Genomic DNA, 13270 nt, shown 5'->3' on the forward strand with positions numbered 1-13270 from the left:
TTTCTTTATCGGAAAAAAACACTTTTCAGTCCATACATACAAGTGTCCTGTGTTTGTATAAATCTTCCGAAGATAAAGTTGATTTAACAGCATTTTCCTACGCTTCGCAATGCCCCAAGGGACCGCTTATTATCGACGGTATAAATCGAGTTCCTCTCCATCTAGATGTATTCAAAGGTTTGAAGAAACGTCTCTCAATTTCTCATCCGTCGTGTCAGAAAATTGTTCCAAGTCAGTCGTTCAAAATTACGTGTTTCCCCACGGAACCATTTGGAACACGGAACCGGAAACGCGTCGATCATAACTTCCACGCATGTGGAGAAAGTGGTGCGCGCCGTGCTTGGGTTTTGCGCTTACTTACTTATTTGTTAATACTCAATAACGCTTACATCGTTTGCAAGATTTACCTGAAGTCTCCGCGGAGACACAAACATGGCGGAGGTCGTTCAACAGCGAATCGAGGAGAGAATTCCCCAGTTGGAGCAATTGGAAAGAGTGGGACTGTTCGCCAAAGAAGAAGTGAAGTAAGATAGCCACTTTAACCATGTTAACTAAGGGTGTTCCTCTAGTGAATTGCCAAGTAATCCACAAAGCTCTCCCTCCCTTCAGTGTCTAGGCTTTTCAGTTTACCATGATAAGAAAAAATCCTTTGCGCATGCCTGTCAGTATTTAAGATATATAATATCACAACTTAAAAATGCGCGTAGTTATATGAACCTAACTAAATCGATGTATTTTCTCTAATGCAGATCAATAATTAAGAAAGCAACGGCCCTAGAATACAAGCTTCACAGGTTAATCGTGAGAAAAGAGGATTTCATTGGATACATTCAGGTAAATAGAAATCATGGCAAATGTCTTAACGTCACCCCTCATCTTAGATCTCATAACCATAGGCTATGAAAATATTTTTAAAAAGAAGAATATTAACCTCAGATTTGCTTAATTACAGTATGAAATCAACGTGTTAGAGCTGATTAAGAAGAGAAGAGCGGTAAGCAACAGTTGATTTCTAGTGGTACAGACAGCTAGCAAAAACTATATTAATTAACAATTATTCCACGTCAAGATTCACTTAAGAGAATATCGGTTCTGGAAATACTTTTTAATTCAAGTCCTATTTGCTCCTATTAGCGATAAATTTGAATAAAATAGTCGTGATTTGATGGTGTTGCGTAGCACTGACGGATGTACAAACTGTTTAAAGTGGCCCTTTGGAATAACTAGTATTCATTTGACTAGTCTTTACATTTCATTTTCAGCATATACATTATCAATTTAAAAAAGAGGAGATTGAGTACCCCATCATCCAAAGAATAAATGGTGTCTTCCGAAGAGCAACAAAAAAGTGGAAGGTATATAAACCATTTATTATGCAAAAATAAACATTTTTACATTACAATTAATGATACAAAGCAGGTGGTTGTTTAGATTGAATTTGAAAAGGAAAAGAACTGAAGTATTTGACAAAGTCATTTGGGAAAGACAATTTTTCAGATTTGTTTTAACTAGGTTGATGCCACAGCCCTCAGTCCCACTCCGATTACCTGCTGCTGCAATACACCAAATTATTTTATCACTGAACAAACAGATAAGCATTTTTCTTTTTCCACAGGATGATGTGCGGCTTTGGCTTTCTCAAGTAGCTTTCTGTAAGAAATGGGTATGTTAAGAATACATTGTTTGCTCTCCATACAACAGCATCTTACCTGTCCTTGTGCCCTGTGTTATTAATGATCTCTTTTTGATTTCATATGATAGGCCAGCAAGAATCAGCTGAGTAAAGTGTTCTCGGCCATGCTTGCCATTCACCCTGACAAACCAGGTGGGTGAGATAATGTTTCTGTTTTTCATTATTTCTTCATTGTATCCATCTGTGACATACGTATGCCTGAATTTACAATACAGGTACATTCTGTCCCATAAATGTGAACCTAAGTGTTACACTTGTTGCAGAATAGTAAGAGAAATGAGATGGTGCATTTGTACTGGGGATTTTTACTCTACTTACTTCTCTTAAGCCCTGTGGATTATGGCAGCCAAAAATGAGCTGGAGGACAGGAGTTCTTCAGAAAGTGCCAGGCATCTGTTTCTGAGAGCTCTGCGCTTCCATCCACACAACAAGAAGGTCTATCAGGAGGTAAAAGAAACAAATTGAAAAAGAAGTTACTTGAATTGCCCCTTTTTGTGTGTCAGAAAACTCTTGATATCAAGGCTAGCTTTACCATAAATATATATCAGAACCTAAGTCCAGTGTACTTTATCAATGGCACCATCACAGACTTAAAAAAAAAGTAGAATAAGGTGGCTGAAGTGAAAATACTTTGGGGAAAAGAGTGATGATGAAGAAGATATACTTTATTAATCCCCATGGGGAAAGTCATCCTCTGCATTTAACCCTAGCAGTGGGCAGCCGCCATGCAGCGCCTGGGGACAAACTCCAGTTCTTTTTGCCATACCTCAGTCAGAGGCACAGACAGGAGTATTAACCCTAACACATGTCTTGGATGGCGGGAGGAAACTGGAGCACCCAGCGGAAACCCACACAGACACAGGGATACTATGTAAACTCCACACAGAAAGGACCTGGGACAACCTGGGGTTCAAACCTGGGACCTTCTAACCTGCTATGATAGGACCTTCTATGATAGCTGTTGTTAGTTGTTAGCTACACACTGGTGTTCAGTGTTGATCTTATTATCTAGTCAAATGCGAAGTGACTGCGCATTTGTCCTTAATGCTGCTCTGAACATAATTGTGTTTTTGTGTGTGCAAATGCATGTTTGTTTTAGTACTTTCGTATGGAGCTGTTGCATGCAGAGAAACTGAGGAAGCAGCAAGAAGAACTAAAGAAGGCTGAGAGTGACTTGGTGAGTGTAGATGCAGAAACCAACACCCACACCAGGTCTCTTTGTATTTGAAGCCTAAGTGATGACTCTTTATACCATACTCTAGGGTGAATATGAGTTCTCTCCAGAGATTCTGTCCGGGAAACTGGCTGAGATTGTATATAAAAACGCTACAGAGAAAATCCAAGGTGGGCATTTTTTAATCTTGTTCATAAGCCTATGCACACAGAAGTTCAGGAGAAAAAAAACATTTTTGCTAGATGCTACAATCCTGTAGATTAACATGCAAGCAGATGTCCCCTTTGATACATTCTGTCACTGGTATATTGAGACAGTGGCCACTAATATGTCCAAATCATGCTTTTGTAGTTTTTCTTTTAATGGTTACTGTTGGTAGAACTTCCCTGGGGAAAAATTATGGTATGTAGCGTTTTACATTTTCACCATAGCAGCAAAATGAGGAGGATTTATAGCAGGTAGTGGTGAGTTTGACAAGAAGGCAAAGTTGTTGTGGCTGACAAGCAGATATAGCAGAGTAACCTTAAAGAAAAGCTTTACCATCAGATACAAAAACATCAGTAGCTAAAAATCTTGGTCACCCATGGTTTTGGTGGTTGGCGATGGTGCTGACAAAAGAGCATTGTTGGGTTTTGGAGTGGTCACAAACATGGAATGACCAGTATCAACATAGCTGTTGTCAGGTAAAATCAAAATAACAGTATTCAGGGCTGTAGCTTTAAAGTGTAATTTGATTTAAATCACAAGACATTTGAACCTCCTCAAATGTGGCAACATTTCTTCTGAAACTTTTGTGTATTTTAAATATTAGAAACAGATGCATCTTGTTTCCCAGGTACAGTTAATTGCTAACTCTGTTATTTTGTCTTTTTCTCCACAGGAGCTGAATTTACCCTCTCGTTATTCAACATTGCAAGCATCTTCGACTTCACCAAAGAACTCCAGGATAGCATCCTTCAAGAGTAATCCATTGCCTTACTTTGATTTAAGAATAATAGCCTCTTTTAACATGTGTGTGTGCGCGCACACACACACACACACACACACACACACACACACACACTTTATCTCATCCCCCTCACATGGGACTTATGGCTAAACAGAAATGCACTTATTCAACCTAACCTTGTTTCTAGCTTGCGCACCAAGTACACAGAGGACAGCGCAACATGGGATTTCATGGCTAAACGAGAGCTGGAGGCTCCTGGGGCAGGTGAGGAGCTGCAGAGCGCCAAGGGGAGAGCCTCTGACATTGCTCGGAGAGAGGGGCGCTGCTGCCAGGTCTATGAGGAGGGTGTCAAGACCCTTAACACAGGTAAGTGCTCAAACAAACTCACTTAAACACCCAAAGAAATTCAGTTTATTTGTTCTCAAAGTAGGATCTTCAGCTTAGCCAGCAGTTTGCTGCATATATTTTGGTGATTTAGTTATTAAAAAAAAACCTATATGTGGCTTACCCTAATTGTTTCTGCTTATGTTTGTATATGTTTATGCTTAAATGTAAGCGTGTTTTGTTTTTTCATGTGTCGGTTCAACACAGCGTTGGTGAAACACAAGTGCCCAATCTTAAGAAAGACCATTGTGAAAAAGGAATTAATCCATATAACATGTTGGAGTAACAAGCTTGTGTTGTCTATGTTCTAGAGCCTATGTGGACGTGCTATGTTTCCTTTTGTTTGGAACGTTTCAAAAGGAAGACCAATATCCAGGAGCTGAACGACAGGGTAATTAATTAAATTAACTGCTGGAAAATGAGTCACTATCCACAGACATTGGTGATTTATTTTATTGTTTCAATTAATTATCTAATTTGAAGTAAGTGTGTGCGGGTGTGTTTTACAGAGGCAGGAGAGGCTGCTAGGAGTGCTTCAGCGTGCTCACGACTCCTCACTGCTGAAGGAGGATTATTACAAGAACTGGGTAAGAGTGATCAAGGCAAGAGAGATGTACAACACTGCAGTGCATATTATATATATATATATATATATATACACACACACACACACTATATGTACAAAAGTATTGGGACACGCCTCTTAATCATTGAATTCAGGTGTTTCATTCCGACCCATTGCCACGGGTGTATAAAATCCAGCAGCTAGCCATGCAGTCTGCATTTACAAACATTTGTGAAAGAATGGGTCGTTCTGAAGAACTCAGTGAATTCAAGCGTGGTACTGTCATAGGATGCCACCTTTGCAATAAGACAGTTCATGAAATTTCTTCCCTGCTAGATATTCCACGGTCAACTGTAAGTGATATTATTGAAAAATAGAAGCGTTTAAGAACAACAGCAACTCAGCCACGAAGTGGCAGACCACGTAAAGTCACACAGCGGGGTCAATGAGTGCTGAGGCACATAGTGCGTAAGAGTCGCCAACGCTTTGTTGACTCAATAACTGTAGAGTTCCAAACTTCCTCTGGCATTAACATCGGCACAAAAACTGTGTGCCGGGAGCTTCATGGAATGGGTTTCCATGGCCGAGCAGCTGCATGCAAGCCTTACATCATCAAGCACAATGCCAAGCGTCAGATGGAGTGGTGTAAAGCACGCTGCCACTGGACTCTGGAGCAGTGGAAATGTGTTCTGTGGAGTGACGAATCATGCTTCTCTGTCTGGCAGTCTGATGGACGAGTCTGGGTTTGGTGGAGGCCATGAGAACGTTACCTGCCTAACTGCATTGTGCCAACTGTAAAGTTTGGTGGAGGAGGGATAATGTTATGGGGTTGTTTTTCAGGGGTTGGGCTAGGCCCCTCAGTTCCAGTGAAGGGAAATCTTAATGCTTCAGCATACTAAAACATTTTGGACAATTCTATGTTTCCAACTTTGTGTGAACAGTTTGGGGAGGGCCCTTTTCTATTCCAGTATGACTGTGCCCCAGTGCACAAAGCAAGGTCCATTAAGACATGTTTGGGTGAGTTTGGTGCGGAAGAACTTGACTGGCTCTCACAGAATCCTGACCTCAACCCCGTCGAACACCTTTGGGATGAACTAGAACCGAGACTGCAAGCCAGGTCTTCTCGTACAACATCAGTGCCTGACCTCACAAATGCTGTTCTGGATGAATGGGCAAACATTCCCACAGACACACTCCAAAATCTTGTGGAAAGCCTTCCCAGAAGAGTGGAAGCTGTTATAGCTGCAAAGGGGGGACCAACTCCATATGCCTATGGATTTAGAATGGGATGTCATAAAAGCTCCTGAAGGTGTAATGGCCAGGTGTCCCAATGATTTTGCCCATATAGTATATATATGTGGTACCAAGAGGTGACTTAATTACCTGGTGTGCTGTTCTTTGTCACTCCTTCAATCCAGCTGCCATAGTTTTTGAATGGAAGGCAAAGTACAAAACTGTAGAGACAGAAGTTCCTCTAACAGGGAAATCAACATTATCTTCCATATCTGTCCAGCTGCAGATCCTGCTTTCACACGGAGATGCTGATCGAGTGACCAGGGTCGCCATGGCAGCCACACAGCGCTACAGCCAATCAGTGACAGTGTGGAGCTTGAGCCTGCAGACATTAATGCAACTGGGTAGTGAAGGCGTGGACAGCATGTTTCAGGAAGCTCTTGCACACATTAGTCCCAAGGTATTCACAAATACTTACCCTATTCCTCTCGTGCTCATATGACACAAGCATAGTCTGCTACCTTGGTTTTATCAAGCACAACCAGTGTGCTGTGCATCTGCTGAGGTTAAATTAGTTGAACTTTGTGTTATTTAGTTAATCCTTTCATGTTCTGTATTGACAGGAGAGTCTACCACTGTGGCAGCTCCAGGTACAGTGGAGTGAGACCTACCAGAGTCTTGAGGAGACAGAAGCCCTTTTCAAGGTAATGCACCTGAATCGTCCAAAGTCATTTGGGTCACTGACAGTGAGCAACTGTTTCCCAAATACATTTTGCATGGAAATGGCTGTCTTCCTTTTTATTGAATTATGGGAATATTTAGCCTCATTAACTGGTTCCCAGTGAACCTGCAATCTAGAATATCATCAGTCATTTCAAGTGTTTTTACCAAAATAGGTGGCCATCAAAAGTTGTGATCATATAATTTCCTGAATGCACAGAAAGCACCACTTTAAAGTTGTCACTAGATGGCGTTACTAAGGGATGCCATATCTCCCAGATGCAGACCTCAACCATGCTAAACACATACCTAAAGCCTAACCCACCAAACCCTTACCCTTAACTTTAACCCAAAGGCGGGAGTACTTGGAGGTTTCTGTCAGTCAGCCACCCAACTCTCTTGGACTGTTCCTCAGTTTCTGCGTTGCTTAAACACGGTCATAATTTTCGAAAGCTGCAGATTTTGGTGTAACACCTGCATCACCATGAACAGGCTCTGTTCACAGCTCTGTTTGACCCCAGAACAAGATGATATACTTATGCCGTAATGAAAATTAATGGGCTAAAGAAAGGCTAGGCATGTATTTGGTTGTGGAATTCTTGTTGCAGTGGCTGTTTTTTATTTTTTTAAATCAGTGGATCTAGGCTAAAGATGTTTGTTGTTACTGACATCATCTAAAGTAAAAGGGATTAAAATCTATAAAATAGTTATGGTGGTGTTTGGAAATGTTTCATAAACTTCTTTTTGAATAATTACCATTTATGAACATGCCTTAGTTTGTACCCTTGAAACTTAGAGTAGTAATTTATAAAAAGAAAAAAACCCAGCAGTTAACTGGTAGGTTCTCAGACAGTTATTGACAACGGTTAGTTGGCCCCTAAAACAGCCATTATTCCCATCCCTAGTTGTCAGTCAACAAATAGATAAAACTTCCATATTTCACTCTTGCTTCTCCATTATGAAAGTAAAGTCACTTTACTGGGCCTTACCTTTCAAACATGGACACACACACTCAAGTCAGAAAAAGAAAGCAACTGATTATGCTTGACTGGAAGAAACAAGGAGGGTTAACTTTTGTAAAGCAATAGAAAATGTAACGCACATACATGCATGGTTCGGTAGCTTTTAATATTGAGAGCCTGTAATCAATCAATCACTCAATCAATCAAATCTTACTTTATTCAGACACAGGTCCATATTAAAAAACAACAACAAAAATACAACACAGGACACATAGTGTCACTTTGTGTAGACTCAGTTAAGAGCATTATAATTACATTCTTGGAATCAATTAATCGACGCATAAATTTGTACATAAAATTCCTCAACACAGCATGAAGAGTGGGAACATTACTAGTCACAAACATATGACTTGCACTTGTCCATCTTGGAAGCTTGAGCAAGATTCTGAATGTATCATTAAGTGCTACCTGCAGCTTTTTCATTTTTGCTTTGCTATAATGGCACCACAGGTGGGCAGTATAGAGTGGCGTACAGTGGGCCCTAAAAAGAGCAGTTTTAACATCATCTGTACACGTGAAATTTGCGTGCCAGCATATTGACTTGTGCATACAGTTTGCAACACTGGCGCTGCACATCAGAGTTACAATAGCCATGAATACTATACACAGAGGCTTGGGGAATAGTTGCAATCACAGCACTGTAAGATGGCAGTCAAAGAGGCCATCTATGTGAAGAGGGCATGACAATCCCTGAACCAAAGGGGTAGGGGGCTAAGAGTTCATCTGTCACCATCTTACAATGGTGTGATTGCAACTATTCCCCAATCCTCTGTGTATAGTACACATTGCTATTATAACTCTAGTTAATGGTCACGGTAATTTGCATATGAAACCATCATTATTTACGGTCGTTATGCCATTGTGTTGTTTATAAGGGTGGGGATAACTGCAGTCAGTTGAGACTGAAGAAATTACTTAGAAGAGTGATGAAACGTTTCTCCCAATAAAAGTTTTGTCCAGATGAAGTGATTCAACTTTCTGTCATTTCTGAGAAAGTGGAGTATTTTTTATGGCTGTTCTAATACCACTAGGAGGCACCGTACAGTCTGCTGGAAGAGCGATGCATGCCATCACATAGGGTCAATGCTGACTAATGGCGCCCTGCAATACACAAAGGGCAAACTCCACTAGCTGAAATTACTTAGTGTCCTTTAGCGCGGTAAAATGGTGTGAAAAATGGTTGGTGTAATGGCCTGCAATGCCAATGCTTTAGCCGTGTACTGAGCACGTGCCGTCAGAACATTTTCGCAACTGAGTCAGATATCGCTGAGTGGTTAAAGTAATTTCTACTACGGCAGTTATGAAATTGACCATGATAAGAGATTTCTGCTTAAAATTTGACTTTTGGATATCTTAATTGTATCAGCTCAATATTTTCAATTATTCACATGAATCCTTAGTTCATATCATCTCTCTCCCTAATCATATTTCTACCATTTCCTTTTCCTTTGAAATGTCTGTCCAAATAAATGAGAATGTCTTACGGACAGTTTGTACTCTTGTTTGTTTCCTAAGAGGGGTCTGGTGTCTACAGTGGAGGCGGTTTCCATGACAATGAAAGAGCACTACCTTGATTGGTCGTATAAGACCGGAGGCTACAAGAAAGCAAGGAAGACTTTTATTAGGTAATGGCGAATTTAACTCATGATCATGGTCATTAGAATCAGCAACGATTCAAAAGCCTTTTTTTTTTTGCTTTTACTTTATTTGGTTAAAATATAATCAAAAATTGAATATTGAATTATAACATATTGCATATAAAAAGGAACTTGCATCAAAAAAACTACATAGTTTTGAGTGGACTGTAATTGCAGTGTACAGTATCACAGAGTGGTGTAGTAGTTCAAGTACATTTGAATGCATTGTTGAGCCTTTTTCAGGTGTCGTGGGCCTAACTCACAGGGTTTCTACGCAGTATGGAAAAGTATGGAATTTGATTTTAGTGATTTCCAGGTCTGGATAAGTATGGAAAAAAGAAAAGAGCATGGAAAAACATTTGTGTTTCCAGACTATTGCCCCTATTCTGTTTCCTAAAATATAAAATTCAGAATTTCTAAAAATAAGTTGCTCATACAAGCAGAGTGTTTTCATGGCGTTTGGAGCAGGCAGCCAGCACAGCTAAAATGTTTACCACTGTGAGAGAGAGTGCGGGCCAGAGTGAGTTTGATGTCATTGAAAACGAGGCAAGAAGTACGGCATGCAACTGAACGAACACTCCTACGCGGAGCAGCCTGTACGTCACAGCCTGCAAAACAAGCTCTGCCCAAGTGCCTTATAACTGTACCAAAAACGGACATTAGCTACCAAATTAGTGTGAAAGAAAATTCGGCAATATCTTTGAATTGCATATATACTGTACATGGAATCACAAATAACCAAATATGAAGCTTGTCTGAACATTTATGAGTTATGCAGTGATGTAGTTATCAGAAAAGTAAGCGGACCATCTTTTCTGTGTAAGGAAACCATACGGCTGCATTCATCGTCGTTTCCATGGACACAGTGAATAAAGAAGGCTGCAAAGATGCCGTGACAAATTATTTTACTTTTCCAACTCATTTTCAGTTCTTATTTATAAAAGAGACCAAAAAATATGGGGGAACAATAGTGTAATATTATTTATTCAATAAGTTAAGGGAAAATAATATGAGTGTAGGTAGCACCGGTTAGTCTACTCCCTCTTTGAGCAGAGAGGATTGACAGTGGAACATGGTCCAACTTTCTGCGTAGGAGTGCGGACTGAACGGCCACAATAGGTAAATGCAAGTTTTCTGAGGGCTTGCTTGACAATCCCGAATATAAAGCCTGGTTGTCTGAGTCTGAAAAATCTACAGAGAAGTCTGGAAATTTGAGTCTGGAAAAGTATGGGATTTTGAAATAGAAACTGTGTAGGAACCCTGAACTCAACCAAATACCAGTGAAAGAAGGTGCACACTTGATAGCTCAAATGACATGCCAGCATGCACAGGCTCAAACCTCCCATTTCTGGTTTAGGTAGATTAGTAAATGATGCTTCCAGTGAAATGGGCCACTACATTCATGATGATACAGCCTGATGCAATTTATGGTAAACGCTGACAAAACGGCAAACGCTAACTTAGTACATTACAAGGATTCTTACATATTTGTTTTGCTAAAAGTAAAATTGCAGACTTGACAACCTCTTTTTTTCCCCTTACTTTAGTTTACATGAAAATCGGCCCTTCTCAAAGGTGTTTTTCACTAGAATGATCCAGATTGAGAAGGAAAAAGTGAGTATATCCATGACGTCACATTGTATGTTAACACATTACCCGTAAGACCATCTGGTGCAAAAAAAAATGATTTAAACCCACCCATTGTTCAACAAAAATCACATGTGCAAAAGCAAGATGGATGAATATAGGCAACAACATATGCACAACATAAAGTGCATAAAAGTTTCAGGATTAGTATTAGATTATTAGTATCAGATGGAATGTTGCCTTTTTTTGTTTGTTGGGTCATTCTGGGGTTTTGCAAAAATATGACAGAGCAGTAACTTGCTATCTACTAAGTATTACCATCAATCTTGAACTACTTCAAAAAGGGAACACTATCAATCACGTTCACTAACACACAAACTGTTACTTAGTTACGAGTCTTGAGAACTATACGAACACTTGAAAACTGAAGCAGAGGTTAGCAATAGGCCTTTGTAAAGCGTAGCAGTGACAAAGCGACAAAGAAAAAAAACCCATCTATGATAAGCTGTTTTGACTACTTTGCACTCGACAGTTCCAATTATAGATGTCCATTATGCACTTTTGATTGGTCACAAGTCATAATTATAGTTGACATGTAATTTAAACTAGTCCTAATTCCAATCAAAGATAAAAGTGAGGAAATGGCTAATTATTTTAATAACAAATTAGTTTATAGGCTAAGCAGCTGACATGGTGAAAGAGGACAGACTCTTGACAAGAAAGAAGGTTGTCCAGTGTCAACAGAGCTGAGAGAATCTACAGCATGCAGAGTCGTCTGATAATGTTGTCTGATCCTCCAGGAGAATCCAAAGATGAGCAACCTGAGAGACTACTATGAGAGAGCCCTGCGAGAGTTTGGTTCCTCAGATCACGGTGAGAGGAATTTATGAGTTTTCAGTTGTCAAAACTAAAAAGTAAAAAAAAAGTTTTATAAGTAGGTGATTATGTATGTATGTGCATAAATATGTATGGTATTGTATGTATTTGTGGTATATTCGGTATAGTACATACAGTATTGTATTGGTACATGGTGTTTCTTTGCTTCTTCCAGTGCGCCCATGGAGTTAAATTTTGCAGGAAAAAAAAAATTCCGCTACTTGCTTTGATGCGGTCCAAATTAAAGTAATTTTTATGTTTTCCATTTTAGATCTGTGGCTCGAGTACATCCAGGAGGAGCTGGGACCATGGGGTCAGCCTGAGAATTGTGGCAAGCTTCACTGGAGAGCGATGAAGCTGCTGGAGGGGGAGAGTGTGGAGAAATTCACTTCCAAGTATACCCTAATTCAGACTGGACACATCTAAATTCATCAGCCATGTCCAAACTAGATACCAAGTGCAGGACTAATGATGGAATAAATGAGTTTTGTTTTTTTTACACCATGGTCTCTGTATTTGGTGTCTAGATGATGGACAGATGGACGAGCAAACTTTTAAAATGGGACAAATGCTTGTTTCGACCAAATGGTTACCCCAGTCATGAAGAATGTTGATTGTATTCCAGCCCAGGATTTGTTAACTTCCTGAAATTTGGATCTCACCAATGTAACTGCTAAACCTCAATGCACACCAGGAGGTGCACTACTCATTCTAGCTCTAAGGTCCCATTTGCAGAAAATGTTTTATTTACATCATCCTCTTCAGTACTTCACTGTTTCGAGCTTTGGATTGCAAAGTTTTACTTTATTTACATTTTATACACAGTATATATTCATGGTTTATGGTGCCATTGTGTGACTTTTGAAGATGTGGAAGCTCCAGTTTATTTGGAAGATTTTCACATTTTTGCATGTTGAGCTGACAAATGTTGAGGCGGAATTAAATTGTTCTTTAATCCTGTGTGTTTTCTCTTCCGTGGTCCTTCTGAAACGTTAGTGAAGTCAGTTGGTTTTTAAATGTGTAAAATCTACCAACAATGGCGAAAGTGTTGAACAAAGAATAAAGGAAAAAATGAATATAGGGCCAACAGGCAGGTCAGAGATACAAAAGCTAAAGATTGAGCAAAATGTGGATGTGGGATATCAAGAGATGACTAGAACGTTTAATTATATTCAAAAATATCACTTCAAGTACGACAAAACATCCAGATGTTTATATGCACACTACGACGATACAAAAATGTTAATTCCAGAGATTTCTAATTTAATTCAGACTAGTCATGTATGTGCTTTTATCATGCGGTTATGTGTAACCTGCTACTAACTATCTACATTACATTTTGGCATTGTTACAGTATGGCTGTCATCTTATCCGACAAAACAAAACAAAAAAATGCTGTGCGGTAGCTTTTCTTTTCCCATCACAGTTTA

The 13270-nt window shown here is 39.6% G+C and overlaps 1 protein-coding gene across 1 annotated transcript; it reads left to right on the top strand.

Moving 5' to 3' along the window:
- Positions 1–324: 324 nt before the first annotated feature.
- utp6 (UTP6 small subunit processome component) lies at positions 325–12794 on the top strand. The gene is made up of 19 exons (XM_056280632.1): positions 325–524; positions 750–834; positions 953–994; positions 1263–1355; positions 1616–1663; positions 1762–1825; positions 2022–2140; positions 2793–2870; positions 2956–3037; positions 3748–3829; positions 4004–4182; positions 4512–4591; positions 4710–4787; positions 6279–6458; positions 6622–6702; positions 9256–9365; positions 10925–10991; positions 11765–11837; positions 12112–12794. Exons 1-19 carry the CDS (start codon positions 433–435, stop codon positions 12264–12266), a joined length of 1788 nt encoding a protein of 595 aa, XP_056136607.1. The 5' UTR covers positions 325–432; the 3' UTR covers positions 12267–12794.
- Positions 12795–13270: the final 476 nt, after the last annotated feature.

The sequence above is a fragment of the Lampris incognitus genome, chromosome 5, assembly GCF_029633865.1.
Source record: "Lampris incognitus isolate fLamInc1 chromosome 5, fLamInc1.hap2, whole genome shotgun sequence".
In the NCBI taxonomy this organism is placed as follows: domain Eukaryota; kingdom Metazoa; phylum Chordata; class Actinopteri; order Lampriformes; family Lampridae; genus Lampris; species Lampris incognitus.

Bases quoted from the DNA above. Each gene is read 5' to 3' on its own strand.
- utp6 (XM_056280632.1), top strand. From the start codon at position 433: ATGGCGGAGGTCGTTCAACAGCGAATCGAGGAGAGAATTCCCCAGTTG. The intron at 835-952 runs GTAAATAGAAAT...GCTTAATTACAG, and splicing joins ATTTCATTGGATACATTCAG to TATGAAATCAACGTGTTAGA. The intron at 3,038-3,747 runs GTGGGCATTTTT...TTTTCTCCACAG, and splicing joins CGCTACAGAGAAAATCCAAG to GAGCTGAATTTACCCTCTCG.